At 41.8% G+C, this 19,469-nt stretch overlaps 2 protein-coding genes across 10 annotated transcripts in view; both read right to left on the minus strand.

Moving 5' to 3' along the window:
- Window positions 1–1,423: 1,423 nt before the first annotated feature.
- Window positions 1,424–5,992, minus strand: LOC103379533 (DEP domain-containing protein 7-like). Of its 3 annotated transcripts, none has more exons than XM_008311108.3 (12): window positions 5,673–5,992; window positions 4,864–5,046; window positions 4,392–4,533; window positions 4,077–4,172; window positions 3,820–3,992; window positions 3,426–3,621; window positions 3,116–3,288; window positions 2,885–3,043; window positions 2,498–2,640; window positions 2,293–2,418; window positions 1,892–1,967; window positions 1,424–1,810 (listed from the first exon to the last, which is right to left on the minus strand). In XM_008311108.3, exons 1-12 carry the CDS (start codon window positions 5,836–5,838, stop codon window positions 1,599–1,601), a joined length of 1,845 nt encoding a protein of 614 aa, XP_008309330.2. In that variant the 5' UTR covers window positions 5,839–5,992; the 3' UTR covers window positions 1,424–1,598. The 3 variants fall into 3 exon arrangements, with proteins under 3 accessions (XP_008309330.2, XP_008309329.1, XP_024912274.1); XM_008311107.3 differs by having other exon boundaries at window positions 1,427–1,810; window positions 5,772–5,992; XM_025056506.1 differs by having other exon boundaries at window positions 1,673–1,810; window positions 1,944–1,967.
- Window positions 5,993–10,113: 4,121 nt separating this feature from the next.
- LOC103379534 (trichohyalin) overlaps window positions 10,114–19,469 on the minus strand; it is a 50,061-nt gene continuing 40,705 nt past the window's right edge. For 2 of the 7 annotated variants that reach the window (XM_008311113.3, XM_025056364.1), the window contains exons 24-29: window positions 18,652–18,735; window positions 15,279–15,378; window positions 12,821–12,965; window positions 12,571–12,660; window positions 12,164–12,247; window positions 10,114–11,298 (exon numbers count right to left, since the gene is read on the minus strand). In XM_008311113.3, the coding sequence (XP_008309335.1) occupies window positions 11,177–11,298; window positions 12,164–12,247; window positions 12,571–12,660; window positions 12,821–12,965; window positions 15,279–15,378; window positions 18,652–18,735 (625 nt within the window). In that variant the 3' untranslated portion in view covers window positions 10,114–11,176. Of the gene's footprint in view, window positions 11,299–12,154; window positions 12,248–12,570; window positions 12,661–12,820; window positions 12,966–15,278; window positions 15,379–18,651; window positions 18,736–19,469 lie in introns of all 7 variants that reach the window. The other 5 variants (XM_025056363.1, XM_025056362.1, XM_008311110.3 and 2 more) reach the window with 3 other exon arrangements.

Raw genomic sequence — 19,469 nt, forward strand, 5'->3', positions numbered from 1 at the left:
TCATCTTCTCCACCCTCATGGCGATCTCCACCTGACATCTTGAAGAAACCTGAGGAAACCAGTATTTGTTGTAAAGAAAAATGCTAATGAGCGAAGTAAAATTATATCAATTTTAGCAGAAATTATTATTGTTTGTTTTTCTTCAACGTACACACATAGATATTTAATAACATAACAAACCAGTACTTTTCTGCCACTCCTAACTTCCTTGAACTCATCACATGTTCTCTCTAGATCCACAGACACATCACAGCAGCTTTTAAGGTTCTCTATAATTCTAATTTAAATCTCAAATTAACATTTCTGATATTCTTCCCTGGACTTAGGCTCCGCCTCAGATCTTTAAAATGATTACAGCTCAGCTCATCATCCATCTTGAACACTGATACAGTCTCTTCTTTCACATCCACTGGGTTTTTCCATTCTGGCAGATTGTTAGTCAACATTACCAAAAAAATAAATGTGAAATCAACGCACGATCAGCAGATGCGGGTTTGATTGGATTTGTTTATGATTTACGGATGATGACGTCATCTAGACTACTTTGCCAGGAGGGGTTTAGTGATGCTGACAGACGCAGGAGGTGGAGGGGTATAAACAAAGCGGTACATCGTGGTTCTCCGTTACTGCTTTCATAGCATCAGCTGCGGTAACGATACTCACCCGAGAATCGGCCGCTGCTGCTGCTCCGGGGGGAGTGATGGGGGTTACTCAGCACAACTTATCCGACGTTAGCTTCAGTCTGGGTTAGCACGACTGAAAATAACAATAACAACAATGGCTGCTGTGTCATCACCGCTCGTGATGAGTTTAATTTGACTGAATATTCCCGCAGCGACGCTTCAATATCTTAACCGGAAAGAAAAGAAAGCCATCATTCTTTCCCCTGTCGCAGCTTTACTCCACACGAACCGCTGCCGCTTGTGATGATGTCATAAAAAAGGGCTTCCGCGTTTGGGTGGGGCCAGCGTGACGTATGAAGCGAACCCTCTCGGACAACAACAGAGAGCCACTGACGTATTATTGGTTTTCAACAAATAATTTTAAATTTAGTTTCCATAAGTAGAAATTTAAAACATACATTTAATAAATGTGTATCGGATTAATTTAAAAAAAATCTAATTTCAATCAGGCACGGCTCCCCACATTGGCCGCCATGTTGGATGACCATATATGTACATTGTAAATAGAACGTTGACACATCCGTGATATCGATTGTTTTTTAAGCTCTAAAATGTCCGACTGCTTTAGTTTTGTAGTGAATTATGAAGATGAAAAAAACCTGAATTATATTAAACAGTGATTTACAAAAAGGTTAAGATTTTACAACATTTATGAATTATAAAAACAAAGGTTTAACTGTTGAGTGTTGATAGGACGACAACATTTTACAGTTTGGTATAAAATAAACGACTTTTATGCCAAAGCTATAGAATTGTGCTTTATTGTCAATATTACTCCAAAGATTTATTCATATTCTTTCACAGCAACAAATACAACAATCAATAATAACACACTGCGCTCCCCACATAAACCTAACAGTTTCCGTCTTCTTCAGCCGTTGTGTGGTGACGCTGCCAGTCGCATGGACTCAAACCCTACAGCACACTGAGAGCAGAATCACCAAAGTATTGGTTGAATATCTCAGGGTGAGCCTGGGAGAACTGTCCGAGTCGGCGTTTTCTCTCCTTGGCCGAGACCTTTGTGTTCAGGTGTATGCTGTTCAGTAAGGCCCACAGTTCCTGCCTGGTGTTCTCCTTGGTCGAATCAGTGTACGTTCTGCTGGAAACCTGCTGACATGTTACAGGGCCTGAAGGGAATGAAGAAAGAAAAGGAAGAGTGAACGGGACAACGGACCAGATTTACGTTAACTGACATAATCACTGTTTACCAGTGACATCAGGCTGAGTCTCCTGGACGAGACCAGCCAACTTGTCACTCACTCCTTTGTGCAGAGCCCCAGGAATCTGGAAGAACAAAGACATAAATCCTAGTTTTGACAACACAATGCAGATTAAAAATGACACTTCTGTTCAATTCCCCAGTTTTCTTCCTTACACTGAGGCTCAGCTCAGCTGAAGGTAACACTATGTTGGTGTGAGATTTATTTACTTTTACTGCACAATATTTCACAACTCCATTTGTGCAATATTGAGGGAGGGAGATGTCATTTTTTGTGACATGAGATAAGGTTTGTCGCAAGACGTGTAAATGTTTTCTTATGCGTCGTATTTCAAATTTGATTCAGTTAAATTCTATTGGGAAACACGTTCTGACACTGACTTTCTTTACCTTAAAGATTTCCTTAATGTTGCTGAGCATGAAGACCACCAGTAGGTCTTCTTTGTCTTTTGGCAGGACTCTGCTGTGGACCACAGCTCTGGAGAACGCCCTCTTCACTGCTAACCTGTTCTCCATCTGGACGGACGACAGCACTCGGTCGGACGTTTCACTGAATCTTTAATAAACAAACGATGATGTAGTTGCCAGTTCTTACCTCCTTATCCAGTTTAATCCCTTGAGGATCTGCCGCCAGGCTCATGAAGGTTAGCAGTCTGCGTAGCTCGTCTCTGCAGCCAGGGGGCAGCAACTTCAAGCACAGCTGCAGTGCCTCCAGAGCCTTGTCAAACTTGGCATTAACTGAAGAAGAAAGTGAGACGGGGGAGTACAGCGAGTGATGAGGTGGAGTACAGTGGTACTGGATACTGACGCAGGGTCAGTACATTCAGAGCGTATGTCAAATTTAAAGTTACTCTGCAGTTGACACACGGTCAGTACATTCAGAGCATATGTCAAATTTTAAGTTACTCTGCAGTTTAGCTTCAACTGATCCAGGCACTGACACCTGAACGTCCACAGCGTGTGTTCAACCTCTGGTTCTCACCCAGCAGCTCGGTGATGGCCGTGTAGACGTCACTCATGTTCTGAGGCATCAGTGGAGACCTGTCCGTGTGGCCGTAGTGTCTGCTCACGGTTCTGTACAGCAGCAGCTTCCATTGGTCCAGGCCACTCACTGAGAGACCAGGCTCCTCACTGGCGCCACCTGGTGCGGACGACAAGTAATGACAAACCCCAGAATGACTAGAGCCGTCTGTGGATCTGACCGATAACTGACCGTGGTTCGACGTCTTTCCTCCGTCCTCTGCACCTCCACCTCCACCAGCAGCCTGCTCACAGCTCTCAGGGTCCTGAGGGAAACATCGAGGCAGCTCCCTGCTCAGCTCCACCACGGGCTGATCAGACAGGAAGTCCAGACAGTCCAGAGCTGCACGCAGCCACTGGTCCTCCCTGACGGGACGATCAGCACGATCAAAGAAAACTGAATGAAGAAACCAACGATATCTCAGCACGATCAAAGAAAACTGAATGAATGAAATCACAGATTTTCACTCTAAATGATTACACGTTTCACAGCTCAGACATACTGAGTGTCTCTGAAGGCCTTGAGGATCTGTCTGTCCAGGTGATTGCTGCTGTAGATCAGGTCTGGATTATTGTGAGGCGGCCGGTGACGTGGTGACGACTGGACCTGGCTGCAGTGAAGCAGCCCTTCCAGAAGGGGGACCTCAACCAGGTTTAGCAGCCTGAGCAGAGTCTGTTCATGCCACACCTCGTCCACCACTGTAGGGGGGGTTCACATGTCTAATTTTATTGATCTGGTTTTTTTTTTAAATATTTGTTCAGGTTTATTTTAAATGACATCATAGTGATAAACATGGCAGTGACAGACGACCAAACAGTTCTGCGTTAACAGAAGGTGAAAATGGACATTTTCTCACAGCAGAGTAGGTGTTTTTTAACTGGTCGACAGTGACTTACCTGACTGTGGTACGGCCGAGTGGCTCTGGATCCTGCTGGGACTCACACTCATCCACTGACTGTCCACAGCCTCCACTGACAGGCTGACAGGGACATTAGTGGACATCTGGATGACTTTGACAGGGGTTGATATGGACACGTGTGTCTCTGTGGGACACGTCCGTTCATCTTGTCTACAGACATAAAACACAGATGGTTGAGAGTCGGTTCAGTGTGGTGCAGCCGATCACTTCAGTCATGTTGGACACTGTTCCTGCCTCTCAGACTGATCTCTGCAGAAGAGTCTTTGAATCCCATCAGCGAGGAAACCTCTCTCCAACTCGTCCACTGAAGGGACTCGCACCGTAACAAACCTGTGTTTAGAGACATGGGAAAAAAAATTTAAAATGAAGGAAAGTCAGGATTTTTGTCTTAAGGTACAATAAAACTCTTTGCAGATATCTGACCTGTAGAGGGCGCTCTTGCTGGTAACAAACCTGTGTTTGGAGACATGGAAAAAAAAAAAATTTAAAATGAAGGAAAGTCAGGATTTTGGTCTTAAGGTACAATAAATCTCTTTGCAGATATCTGACCTGTAGAGGGCGCTCTTGCTGTCCTGAAACACTTCCTGCTTCCTGTCTTTACCGAACACTTTGGTGCCCACCGCCTCAAACACTTTACAGTCCAGCAGAGCCTGGCACACACACACCACTTTGTCTCGAGACACGTCAGCGTCTTTGTCGAAATAATCAGAACAATATTTGAAAAAAAAAAACAAACAAAAAAACACCAATGTATGAATGTATGATGATGGAATGTTTTAAATGTAAAAGAAAATACTACATTGCTCTGGAAATAATCTTGGAACAAATATATATAAATATATTTTACATTAGACAAAAAAAATCTGCCTAACAAACATCTTAATTAACTTTAATTATTTTAATTAACATAAATTCACAAATGTAATTTTAATTAACATCTTTAAAAAAATGTTATGCTATTACCAAAATATATTTAAAAAAAACCTCAAAATACTGTGTATTTGATAAAACCAACAGTCACCTTGGAAGCCCTTGACGCCGCTCATGTGTTCAGTCACCACATCCACAGCTTCACAGCCCAGAAAACAGTCACTGTGGGATTTGAGGTGAAGCCAGCGTCGCTTCACCGTCACAGACGACCTGAGGTGTGAGATGAGTCCACTCCACAGTGAGGAGGACTGAGGTTTACCTGGGACACAAAGACCTGAGGGACACCCACCAGGGAAGAAAGAAAAATAATACTCAACTTTCAGTCAAATCTAACAGGAAATGGTCCAGTCAGGCCTTCACAAGCCTTATTTTTCACATTTGAGCAAATGTTTTATTTCTATGTTACATATTTAAAAGTGTTGCAGTATAAAGGCCTGTCTTTGGTCTGAGGTTTCAAACCTCCAGCCCACACGACACAACAGGCCTGTAAAATGTAATTTTAGTTTAAAAATAAAATCTGAAAAAAGTTCTTGTAAATTTTTTAAACGAAAACATTTTTAAAATAAAAGAAATGTATCAAACTAAATTAAAAAACGCTCTTTTTTGTGGACATTTTCAGATCTTTTTTTGTTTTTGAGCTGATGTCGGCAGCAGTGGCTCCGGCTACTTTAGTCCGTCGTAATCGGAAGTTAGTGTAAAGATTATATAAATATATTATTAAACTTAAATTTGAAATGGATATTTATCCAACATTTAACGACAGATTTAAGCCTGTACATTTTAATTTAATAGTATTTCAAAGGTATTTTCTGCTGTAGCATCCAGACAGCGTTAGCTCAAGATCGTTCCAAAAAATTAACTTTTTTTAACTAACATTTTTACAAATGTGTTTTTACCGACTTTTGATTTCCATGGTCTTTTCTCGAAGACTCCTTGGATTCTTCAGTGAACACACGTGACCAGTTGTCGTGACAAACACCTTGTGTTGAGCGGACTCACCCTGCGGCCTCACACGCAGCTTCTCTGCCAGGTTCAAGGCCGCGGCGCGTTCCTTTATCGAAGCCATGTTTCCTACTGTCGTGAAGCGACAACGAAAAGCCACGAGTCTGAAAATAACATGAAAAACCAGAAGAGAACGGGAGCAGGATCCAATGTGGCGTCTGTACTCAGCCGTGCAACTCTCTTTAAGACCGCTAGATGGCAGCAATCACCCAATAACACTAGAACATTTAATGATCAGTTATGTAGTAAAACGTGTACATTTTCCTGTTATGTAGAGGAATTTCAATAATAAATGTAACATACATCAATAGATATGTTTTATAAGAATATTATTATAATATTATTAACATTTGTGTTTCGTTTTTTTACAATATATTTTTAAAAATACATCTGTAGTAGAGGGAAACGAACACGTTCAAAATGAGCAGTGAATATATGCGGTCTTGGTCACAAGAGGGCGCAATTAGGGAGTAGTATTTCATCCGTTGAACAAATCATATCTACTTCAAACAAAACATTGTTTCCTCATACATGGATGTATTTATTTTTCATTGGAATTTGATTAATTAATTAATATTTTTCTGTTGGTCTGTGTATTTTGTTTACAACACTTTGGTTATAAAATATTACCTGTGTTGAAGCAGCTCAGTCCATTTCTTATTTACCACCGATGCTTCAGACTCACCTATGAAAACCAACATGATAAACTGAATAAAAAGAATTTATTTTTCATGTCATTTTCACATCTGAAGACATTCAGTCGTTTGTCTTTTTGATGAGGTCAAAGAAAACATTCTGCTTCCAACCTAAATGTGTTGTCAGCAAAGAGCCAAGTTTGTAATGAAATATATATTTTATCAGTTCTGATAGGGAGGAAATGTGTCTCATCAGCAAACTGTCTCTTTAGTAGAGGAGCGTCGTATCCATCATGGAGACAAGGTGGAGACGAGAGTGGACGTCGGACCAATTCTCCGCTGGTTTTTAGGGTTTTTTCCTAATTCATCTTCACTCTATCGGCTGGAAAATGAGTGTTTAGATCCAGCGGTTAATGTGACTACTGGAAGTGGAGGAAAACTGCAGTTACACTGAGCAGCTTCTCTCTCTCTCTCTCACACACACACACACACAGATGAGAGATAAAGGCCTTGTCAGGCAGCTGAGATACAGCACCAGAGCCCTGGGGAGTTTCAGGGGATTTCCACCAGGGAATTGGACACATTGTCTGATTTACACTAACACTTTGGCTAAACTTACGATAAAAAAAATTCACAAAAGAAACACGACAGTGTGTGTTTCCATCTCTGCCTCTGTTTGTCTGTGTCTGTTCTGTTTGGTCAACAGACAGTAAAACTGAATCCTTCAGACGCTCAGGTTGAACCACAGTGAAACTAAACAAGTTCAAGTTTATGAATTTCCTTATCTGAACCAACGGCTTCTTTCTTAACACGAGCCAAGGAATGTAACCAGGAATCTGGAGGGAGATAAAGAGGAAGAAAAAAACCCTAATGGTAACTGCTATACGACGGGGGGTGATCATCTCAGAAACTCTACAGTGCATTTGTGAAGTTGAGAAAGGGCAGGTTTGGGTCACCAACAGAGCAGGATGTTCTGTGGTGAGGAACAGAAACTCCTCGTCTGAATTATGGAACGAAAACTCCGTCAAGGTCAAGTCAAGTACAGACGCAGTACTTCATATACTCTCCCGCCGTGATTTTCACATCAATTTTAGGACTGTAATCTAGAGTTAGAGCTACGACGTACGTGGACCTAACGCAGGGCGGTGGTGCAGTGTTAGGGCTGTCGCCGTCCTCCAGCAGAAGGTTCCAGGTTTGATCCCAGTGAAAATGTTCTTTAATGATCAGCGTCGACCAGGACAGCTTTCATTTCCGTTGTTTGTAAATCACTAAGTTATTTTTCTTCGACTGCGAGCGTCTGTTTGTCCTGATATTTCGCAGGAGGAGCGGATCGCCCCGAGTGTGTTTACGTTCTCAAAAAGTTCTAGGACAGATGTTGAGACTTCAAACGGTGTCGGAGTTTATTCACTGGCATCTGCAACAACAGTCGAGTTTCATCATCTCTTTCTGAACAGTCGAGACGTCAGGTTTTTAAAACCCTGAAAAATAAATCTTCAATTCAGAGTCAGCGTCTCAACTGAAAGGAAACCAGTGGAAAAAGTCACGTTTTACAACAGGGTTTGACAAAAGTTCTATTTGATTTGTTTTTTAACCCAAATTTGAAAAACATTTGAATCTGTTACAGTCACCTGGTGGGAGGGGCTTAGGACAAAGAGCTGTGAATGAGACAACCGCCCCCCAACTCCTTCACCCGCGAATAATAAAACAGTAAATAAAATAAAGACCACTGAGACACAGTGTTTATCAAAACTGTCACGTGACATTTACAGAGAAAAAAACAACAAAACAAAACTCTTTTTTTTTCAATGACCTCATGTTTGAGAACAAACTCTTCAAATGACCTTTGTTGTTTTATGACTTGAATATTAACACATCAGCACATCAAAGACATGAAGAAGAAGAAGAAGAAGAAGAAGAAAGTCAGTATAAACAAACCCCGGTCCGTCCAAAGAAATTTAAATTACAAGCTTTTCTCTGCATGGAAACACTTCAGATCAGATCAGTTCAGTTCAGATCAGTTCAGTTCAGTTCAGATCAGTTCAGTTCAGTTCAGTACAGTTCAGTTCAGTTTCCAGGGCACAGACTTATTATTTACATCCCGACCGTGGTGTCTCGGCCACAGAGCCAGTGTGACCCAGCAGACGTGTGTTAGAGGCTGCCAAAGACCGGCAATATTTACACAGCACGGAGACAAGAAGGCCCGGCAGGATTTACCTCCTGGAGCGGAAAAAAAAAAATCTGATCTTCATAACAACAAAAAACAATCAGTGTTTTAAAACCAACCGTTCACTGCTGATGAAACACAGAGAGAGGACGATACGACCGCAACCTGAAGGTAGAGTCTGTAGAAACTACTGGTCTGTGTTAGTAAACAACAAGAATGAAGATTTATTTCCCGTCCTTTGGGGGCGTGGGGGGCGCTATAAACACAGATTTAAATACCATAGTTCATGAGCTCAGGGCAAGATTGTTTTGAAGTAAAAAGAAACTAATTGACAGTATTCTATTCACATGTAAGAATTATGTTACAACACTGCCACCTAGAGGGTCTGTTTTCCATTAATAAGCATTTTAATATAAAAGCATTCTATCCACCCATGTCAAAGAACAAAACTAAAGCGCAGGAGAAATTCCATATTAAACACCATTATACAGTAGCGCCATCCAGTGGACAACGAATGACTCTTTGGGTTCGTTTGTTGTTGTTTTTTCACTCCATTTCTGCATACTCTACCTTTGAGATAATCTTTCTAAATAAATGTTATCTTTTATCATTGCACTGCAAAAACTACAGTGCAGAGAAAGGTAAAGCGGCACTGAGAGACAACCTCTCTCTCTCTCTCTCGCAGCACATCTGTCCATCAACAGCTAATAAATAAGTCAACCCAGCATCATCTAACGTCAGAGATATTTACAGCAGCTGACAACATGCTGAGGTTTGACACCGAGCAGAAAACGCTCAGTCGGGCGGCCCACGGCCAGGCCTCTCGTGGCCCATATCTGGTATACGGGTTTCCAAAATGTGGGCCACATCAAAGCAGAACTAAAACTAAGCAGAAACGACCACCTTTTCACAGATACAACAGAAAAAGAAAAGAAAATGAAAACATTTTTGATTCGATTATACAGAAAAATTAATCACTTCAGTGGTCGATGTGGGAGACACGTGGGCCATGATGTGGGCCATGATGTGGGCCATGATGTGGGCAACAAACTTTAACCAGTACTAACTCTCCTTCGACCTTCTGTTGGGAGGAGAAAAAGACTATTTTTTGGTTGAAATTGGGCTGCGGTCCGGCCCATAGGCTGGATACCAGATGTGGGCTGCATAAGACTCACAATGCATTTGTGTGTAAAAGAAATAGGTCACGTGGCTCAACATGTGTGACGTGGGTTTGGTTACAGTTACAGTAGAGCTTGTGTAACTCACTGTTACTGTGGGCCACAGCCTGTGGGTTCGTTACCTGTTCGTAGGGATGTCCGATATTAACTTTTTGCCGATATCCAATATACCAATATTGTCCAAACAATACATTTCCGATTGCGATATCAACTGATACCGATATAGGCCTGATAATATTTATTTATCTGTACAAACCATTGAATGATTATGCGATTAATTAAATGAGCTGCAATGCTGCCACCTAGTGATTTGAACTTTGATATACATCCGTTTATCCCCAAAACTATTTTTAGGGCACACATCATTTGGCATTGAGTTATTGGGTTTTCATTATCGAAGGAAAAACCGATAACGATTCTTACAGACATTACATAATTATGCTAATATCGTGCCGACAACACGGTCGGCCGATATTATCGGACATCCCTCCCTTTTTGTACATGTGGCGATGGAGGACAACAGTGAGACATCGTACATCGTACGTCATAGTTACGACACCAGTGTTCGTCTAGACCAGAAGTGCTGTGCATGATTTTACAGAATATATAAAAAGAATAAAGGAACATTTACACATATTTACACCTGCCGACGTCACATCAACACCAGCAGAAAACAACAACACACCAGTTCATGGCAACAGTCGATAGCATGTTGTTAGCTAATGTGGCGCTAATTAAAACAGTGACTTATTTTAAATGAATCTAAAGATCAAAGGTTACATCCATCAAGCCTTTGTAAAGCAAGACTGCCCCCTACAGGCCCTGCTTTGGGACAGACACTGCTGCCTAAGAAGTGGTCCAGATTACGGACAGGTCTTTTCCAGACTATATGCTGCACTGGAATATTCAAGAAGGAAAGTCTAATCTGGAAAGAACAAGAACTAAAAATATTAACGTAACAAGTTCAACGACTACATTTTCATCAGTGGTGTTTTGCGTTGCGTTGTCAACAGTTGTCAACCTTCTGTGGCTTTAAAACTGGTCTCAGGATGCACGTGTTAGCTGTGATAGCGTTTGGCCTGAAAGGTTGTCATGGCAACGGACCAATGACCTATAGCAGTGGTCACCACATATATTTGACGCCTCGCCTCGTGGACAGGACACTCAAAACAAACAGAATTATTTGATGTTCAGTCACGGGCCGGGTTCAGGGCCACGAACCGCCAGTTGATGCTCACTGACAGCAGGCCGTACGTACGCACAGCTCTTATATACAGTGTAGGGTTCGATCTTTTTCCATGAATTCTTGATGAGTCCCGTGTGGAGTTCAGGTGTTTAACGCGTCAAAGTCTGACCGTCTCTGTTGGAGTTTCGAACGTGGTGAAAACCACGACCCTTGACCCTTGACCCTTGACTCCTCGGGGCTCAGATGGTCAGCTGCAGCTTGGTCATGTTCCTCTGGTGCATGTTGTGATGTCGCACCAACTCATCGCTCCGAGCAAACTTCTTCTGACAGTTCGGCCACCGGCAGAAGAACGGTTTCTCACCTGAGAGAGGAAGACGGAGACGGAGACAGGGACGGAAGGTTGAGTGGGGGGGGAGAACAAGAGGGGGGAGAACAAGGGGGGGAGAACAGGGGGGGGAGGGCAGGTGCAGTGGTGACAGGAGGGAAGTAGAAGTGAATAAAACAAAAGAACAGTTTTAGTACACTGATCTGATCCAATCAGAACAGAACGATGAAGTTGAATTTGTACAGAATATTTACGTGTATTACTTTAACACTGAAGTATTACTACACTAAGAATATTCACTGAGTACTTTATTAGGAATACAGATACTGCCACCTAGTTTTTTTTCCTGCTGTGAGGAAACATTGACAATTCTGTGACGTTTCATTGAAAAACAATGTTTGACCACGAGGTGGCGCCGCCATCATTAAAAAAATACATAGCAAAAAACAAAAAATCCGGACTTTACGAGTTATTCTTAGTAAAAACAAATCAACTAACTAACTATAACTAACCAACTAACAACTATACCTAACTAATTATAACTAACCAACTAACTAACTATAACTAACTAACTATAACTAACTATATATAGTAGTGTGACGAGACAAGTTTTGTGTCGCTCCTTTTTGTAAGTCATGTTCTGCAGCTTAAAACTCCACATACACATATCTACAGTGCCTCCCCGTGTACACAAGAGGTACTGCAGCCAGTTTCCACACAGGCTTTTTTTTTTTTTTTACAAATTAATAATCAATAACCAAATAAAATACTCAGTGTGAATACCAACACTACACATAGAATATATATAAATAAATCATACATTTATGTTAAAAATTACACAATTTGATATCAAATGAATGAGGAAGAAATGAAAAAATAAAAGTTTACGCACTTGTTTTACCTGTATGAGTCCGGGTGTGTGTCTTAAGGTGGTCAGACCGAGAGAACTTTCTCTCACACGTCTCACATTGGAAGGGTTTTACTCCTGCACACGTATACAGTTTACACACACACACACACACACACAGCACAAGGCCACACATCCATCCACACACAGACACACACACACAAAAAGAAAATAGAGTAGAGCAGAGGCCTGCAGGTACGAAAGCCATTCCAAAGATTTGCCAGTTGTTGAACTGTGTCTGTCAAAAGACGACACCGTGTGGGTGACATGCGAACGGCAGCGGACGTCAAGTCGTAAACACAAAGACTGAGGGCACCGGAGGAAGTGAATAAAATAACATAAAATAAAATAAAACGGATAATAAATAAACAGAAATGCAGACTGAGGCAAAGGTGTCAAACCTGTGTGTCTCCTCTGGTGCCTTTTCAGTTGGTCGGAGCGGGAAAACCTTCGACCACAGTCCGTAAAGTCACACTGGTACGGTTTATCTCCTGGACAAAGAGCAGAGGTTAAAAATCAACGGATGTGACGTTATTTACACGTGAATGCGCGGCAGTTACTGCCCACTCAGATTCTCAGGAAAAACACATTCGGTCCACGTCCACTTCCACTTCCCGGTGTCCGCCGTCCTCCACTTCCGGTGTGTCTCACCTGTGTGTTTGCGACCGTGCGTCTGGAGGTGAGACAGTTTGAAGTAGCGCTTGTTGCAGCCGGGGTAGGCACACACGAAGGGCCGCTTCTCACTGGTCTGTGAGCGGACGATGGTCGGAGCGATACCGGGGACCCTCCTCACATCCTGCACACACACACACACACACACACACACACACACTCAGTTTTCCTGCTTCAACATTAACTTAAAAAAAATCCAGTTTATTACTTTTTAAACTGCAGTAAAATCAGGTTTAATTTAATTATAAATCCAACAACAACAACAACACCAAAAACGCTGGTTAAATTTAAGGTGACAATAAGTTTCAGTGAAAACAAAGTCTTCTGTGGATCAGTTTAATAAAATACTTAAGTGTGAATTAATCAAAGTCTTCTGTGGATTTAATAAAATACTTAAGTGTGAATTAACAGTAAATTAGCAGTGAAATCAGTTGACAAGTTCTCTCTGTTTCATCGTTTAAGAATTAAATGAGAAGTAAATAAAACTGATCTGACTCTTCAGTGTTTGGAGGTTCATAAAACACAAGGAGAAAAAAAAATCCATCATCACTTCTTCGTAAAATGTAATTTTGACCCTCCAAAAAAAAAAAAAAAAATCACAGGGACAAAATATAGAACATATAAACATTTTTTTCTTCATTAAAAAAAAATCCCTATCTCTGAAAAAAGCTGAGATTTTTCTCAGTGATCACTATAAAAAAAACAAAAGAGAAACAACTTTTTTTCTGTGTTGTGGACGTCACGTAGCGTCCAGATCTCGACCACATACATATATATTTATATATAAATATAATCTCTGGACATAAACGTGTGTCAGTAGAACATAAATGTTCCCAGGTCTGAGAGCTGGAGTAAAAACGTTATCTCACATCTTCATCAGACGTTAAATCCAAAAGACAAAAGACCAACGTCATGTTTATGGTCGTGCACAGAACCAGACGTCGTGTGTGTTTTTACATGGGGTTCATCGACTGAAGGTGGGGGGTGGGGGGGGGTCAAAGAGAGAGAGAGAGAGAGAGAGACGGAGCAGAGTGAAAAATGAAGCAGCCCCCCCCCAAAAAAAGATAAGAAAAATGTGCAAAAGTCCTGTGAGCAGGTCTGGAGAATCTCTGCAGTCTCTCTCTCTCTCTCTGTCTCCCAGTGTCTCTCTCTCAGAGTCGCTGACAGACAATAATTAAAATCCAATGATTTATTAACATTCTGATGCTGTATGGAAACTGTATCTGTACCCAGTGTAACCTGCCGTGTGTGTGTGTGTGTGTGTGTGTGTAGTAAATCTCTGCTCTGCTCAGACCACGTCTTCCTCCTCTCTGTTTACTGCATCAGATTCTCCAGCGCTCTTTGAAATGGAGCCGTGTTTTTCCCAACATCGGCGTGTTTTTCCATTAGAATTCCCGTCTGTGTGACACTGAACATGTTTGGTCGCAGAGGTACGTCGAGCGTTCGCAGCAGAGCCAAGGTCAGCGTGACCTCAGCAGGGCAGTAAATAAGAGAGGAGATAATTCAGAAAGAGCTCGTGTTTCTAACTCTGCTGCCACGACACAGAGACACGACGGGTGAGAATATGGGGGAGACATATTTAGTGGGGGGGAGGGGGGCGTGAAATATTTGCTGTGGATTAATCATGAAAAGTTAGGATGGTAGTTAATCAGGATTAATTATAAATCAGGTTCTGGATAGAAACCTCACAGACCAGACACTGAAATAAAATGGAATGGAAATAAATTTCTTTCTCTAAAATTATTATTTGGAATTCTGTCGTGGGCCGGAGCGCATGGTTTTGGTGGGACGGATTGGACCCACGGGCCGCCAGTTGATGATCACTGTTATTAATTATTAATGTTTAAATTATTTGTTTCAAACATGACAAAAAAACACACCACGGCACACCACCCTGTTTAGTTAACGACAACGCTGATATACTGGCAGGTATTGAAGAAAGATCTTCTTCAACAGCTCTGATTATCTTTTTTTTTTTTTCGTTTTAATAACCATCTGCTGCCACCTAGTGGAAGATGATTTAATTGCTCAGCCTCTCAGGCATTGACGTATAAAGAAAAAATATTTGCAATAAATAAATAACAGTTTTGTGCCCAAATTAAGTGTCATCAGATACTTTTCCGCGGCACACTAGTGGGCCACGGCCCAGGGGTTGGGACTCGCTGGTCTACAGTCTATTTAACGATGATGTCAGTTGTTATTTACTGCCCTGCGCTCTGACATGAGACGTCGCCTCAGGTCGAAGCCTCAACAAACACACGCTGGACCTTTAGTTGGTTTTTTCAAACACGGTGAAACAAAAAACGTTTTTGTTGAATCAACGGTGTGTTACAGCAGTGACTAGTGGACAGACGACTGAATTACTGGACATTTTAATGAATGATTCATTTGCAGCGCAGCTTCATCACTGACAGCATGAGTTGCGGTGCAGTCGTACCTGTATGCCTCTGATGACTCCGTGTGTGTGTATGCGGTACTGCGTGCTGCAGCTGTACACCATCGGGGTGCTGGGGTCGCTTTCGTAACCTGCTGCGTGGCTGTAAACACAGAAAACACAGAGGAGTGATTCATTTGACTGATTTACTCACTCTCACTGATAGAGGGCGTAAATCAGCACTTTAACGTTCCCCTTCAAAATTCAAAGAAAAAAAAATGTTACGAGCTGAGATTCACAGTTTGGCTTTGTGGATGATGAATGTGGAGCAGACAGACGTCAGATAATAAGATGTAAGAATAAGAGGCAGGGACATCACTTACAGCCTGTCACCAGCAGAGGCAGATATATAGAGCACGGCTGTGTGTGTTGTAGTTCGCCTGCTGTGTGCACACACACTGGGGTCAGGAACATATCGTTACTCACCCACGTTCACCTCCTCACACGCTCTGTAATGTAAAACACAGGGCACGGAGTCGGCTGAAAACATGTGACCTCTAGTGATGTATGTTGGTATTTTTTTTTTCATTCTTTTTTCCAGAACCTACAGCTCTGCTGCTGAACTGACACTGACGTCGATATTAAAAAGATTTTTCTTTAATTTAAGTTAAGAGTTTGAACTTTGGCCCAGTGTGTTTAAAGTCTGGCCCGGGGACCAAAGTGTGGTCCCTGGATACACTTTTTTGTGGCCTGTGAATTTAAAAAAAAATCTTTTTCCAGCAAACGGATCAAAATAATTTGGCTCATTTTTAGCTGATTGTTGGTTTACTTTATTTAAGTTAACTTAGTTTTTAAATGTAGCCTTTTTTCAGTTTTTAGCTTCAAGTTTTTAACTAAATACTTGGCCAGTTTTGATGTGTGAGGTTTGTGTGAATTCACCCTGATTCACCGTAGGTATCGATCACTTCCCTTTTTTAAATTTCTAGCCCAGGCGAGGACGTTTCTGTTCGGACTGAAACTCCTCTTTATCAAAACCAACTCCTACAGATGAGAGAGTGAAGAAGAGTACGATGACTTCAAAAAACAAAACAAAAGTCTTTCTGTGTGAGACGCAGCTGCTGGAGCTGCAACTGTTATCTCTCCTCCTGATAACAGAGGAAAATAATGTTCCTGTCTTTGAAAATGTGTCATATTTTAGTTTGTTTGTCCAAAACTGAGGATGGGAGTTCAAATCCTGGATCAGGTGCAGTGAAAATGTACAGTAAAATCCTCAAACTCTTTATGTAAGATGGGAAACGACTACGTGAAGTAGTTTTTTTCATTTGGTCAAGGACGAAGAGTGGACGTGAGAAAATGAACGTTGGACTGAGCTGAAGAGAAGAACCTGAATGATACAGAGAGAAACAGTTAAATACAAATGTTAAATGTTAAAAAAAAACATATATTGTCAAACTGGACCTAATTAAAATCCAACATTATTGATTAGTTTGAGTTTTAATATGGGCCACAATTTTTGAATATTTTGGTGAAAAAAACATGGGTGATGCAGGTGATTTAAAAAGTGAAAAATCTAAAAAAAACATTTCAACAACAGTGAACATGATGTAGTGCAGCGATTCCCAACCCCTGGGTCGTGGCCCACTAATGTGCCTGAAAGTGTGTCTGAAAACTATTATTTATTTATTGCAAATAAATGTGCTTTGTTCGTCAATGTGTGACAGACAGAGCAATTAAATCCTCTTCCGCTAGGTGGCAGCAGATGGCTATGAAAACTAAAAACTAAAAAAAATCTGATCTTTCTTCAATTCCTGTCAGTATATCAGCATTTTCTTCATCTAAACAGGAGTAGATTTTCAGTCAATTTAAACTGGAATATTATTATATTTTTGTTTGGTGGTGTGTCGTGGTGAACAAAGACACGACTGTGAACAGACGGTGTAGGACCGACGCGGTGTCAGGTGTGGAGCGGTTTAAGCGTCAGCCTGAAACTTCTCTCCTGCCTTATCTGTTCTTCCTCTGAAGGCTCGACTCCCCTCCACTTCCTCTTCCTCGTCCCATGCCTCTCGTCTCCTTGCCCTTTATCTCCACTGACTCCCATCCTTCTCCTCCTCATCCTCCTCCTTCCGTTGCTTTGCTTTCTTACTCTCCTCATCCTTATTACTCCCTCACACCCCCCCGCTCCGCTCCGCTTCGTCGACAGAAACAAACAACATGTTGGCTTCTCACAGAGAGGAGAACATGTCATGCTCTTATCAGACGACCTCCCCCTCCTTCATCCTCACCCCCCCCCACACACCTTTAAAATCAAACTGACACGTTCAACACAATGATTGAACATTACACCATTCTGTACCAGAGAGACTTCAACAAAAATAACATCACCACAGACCAGGACGACACACACACACACCGACACACACACACATACCTACAGTGTGACGGATGACTGTTGGCTGAGACTAGAACAGTATTTGTTGGTGTTTACAGACGAGGACCAGTGAGCTCCTCTGAGGGTCACTGTGACACCAGGTCCACTCTGTACCACTCAACAGGTATGTGTGTGTGTACTGTATGACTCCTACACCAATAAATGTGTACATTTTCATTTCCACAAGCAAGTTTCACATTTTGTTCGTTTTCTGAGAGACACAAACTGAACTCATGGGTTTAAATCTACGTTAGCATCTCTGACTAGCTAAAGAGTAGTTAAGAAGTCAAGGCTAATACATGACGAAAAGTTCTCAGATGACGGTGGGATATGCTGTGAAAGTGGTTGTCAGCGTGTGAGGCTGGAGGCCTATCACTTGGGGGCGCCAGAGCGATTAAGAGGAAGCACGAAACAAGAAAAAAACGGGGAAGTGTCTGACAAGAGCTAAAGTAGCTAACTGGAATATGATTGGATGGATCTGTTGAGGCCTACGGTGTTGGACGTGTTCTACGATGTGGTGGTATCTAAGACGGTGATTCCCAACCTCTGTGCCGTAGCCGTGAGAGATCAATAATTATTTATTCATTTCCTGGAATTTATTTTTTTTGTTTGTCAAAACATGAAAGGCAGAACAATTAAATCCTCTTCATGTAGGGGGCAGCAGATGGCTATGAAAAATGAAAATAATAATCAGAGCTGTTGAAGAAGATCTCTGAGTGTCTTTCTTCAATTCCTGCCAGTAAATCAGTGTTGTCTTCAACTAAACAGGCTGAGGTTTTAGGTCATTTAATCTAGAAGATTATTTTAGATTTCTTTACAGAGACTTTTTGTTTGTTGATGTGCTGTGGCTCAAAAAAGGTTGGGAAACACCGGTCTGAGAGACAGGAGGCCTAGTAGAAGGTGGACGACGTCTAAGGTCTAGGGTTCGATGCCTGAGGGCGTCATCCCTGTTGGAGAAACACCACTACATGGAGTGAGTGCTGGAGGGAACAGTGGAGGAGGTCCTACCTCTTGATGCTGGAGGCCAGCGTACTGACAGGGTTCCATGCCACACACTCCAACTGAGAGGTCATTTGATATAAACTATCTCCACTGTGGAGGAGAGACAAAACGTAGAAGAACGGCTGGTGAGCTGTGAGGATCTCGGAGGTGTCAAGTTAGCTAAATATATTTTTAACGTTATCGTTTGGCTAACACTTTGGTACTTGGTTACATGTTTTGACTAGCTATCAGTAAATCTACGGACGTACCGTGTTTTCCGGACTACAAGTCACTCTGGAGTCTAAGTCGCACCAGCCAGCTAGCGTGCCATCTAGTGGCAAACATGTGAAATTACATATTTTCTAATATATAAGTCGCAAACCCAGTCAAAGGATGAAAAAAAGTGTAACTTATAGTCCAGAAAATACGGTACCTTCAGTTATCATTTAGCTAATTGGTTTAATTTAGTTTATTTTTAAATAGCTCTAACTATGTCTGTCTTTTTTAGCTGAGACAAATGTCTACTTCCTTGAGTTAAGACAAACTTGTCCCTCGTGTCAAACACACTTGAATATATTTACCAGCAGAGATTTCCTGAAAATTTATGAATGAAAGAAAAACTTGATATATTTCACCCTTTAATTCCTGACCCTCACACACACACACACACACACACACACACATTTGGACACTCTCGTGTTTCTGGACGTCTTCTATGAAACACAGCAGATTCCACAGACATTAGTCAGAGCTGCCGTGTGATTAAATACAGTGTTGCAGACACACACACACACAGTGAGTAGATGTCTAGCATTCACCTCCCCGCTCCCTCCAACCATCCTCGT

Source organism: Cynoglossus semilaevis, chromosome 6 (genome assembly GCF_000523025.1).
Source record: "Cynoglossus semilaevis isolate Cse_v1.0 chromosome 6, Cse_v1.0, whole genome shotgun sequence".
In the NCBI taxonomy this organism is placed as follows: domain Eukaryota; kingdom Metazoa; phylum Chordata; class Actinopteri; order Pleuronectiformes; family Cynoglossidae; genus Cynoglossus; species Cynoglossus semilaevis.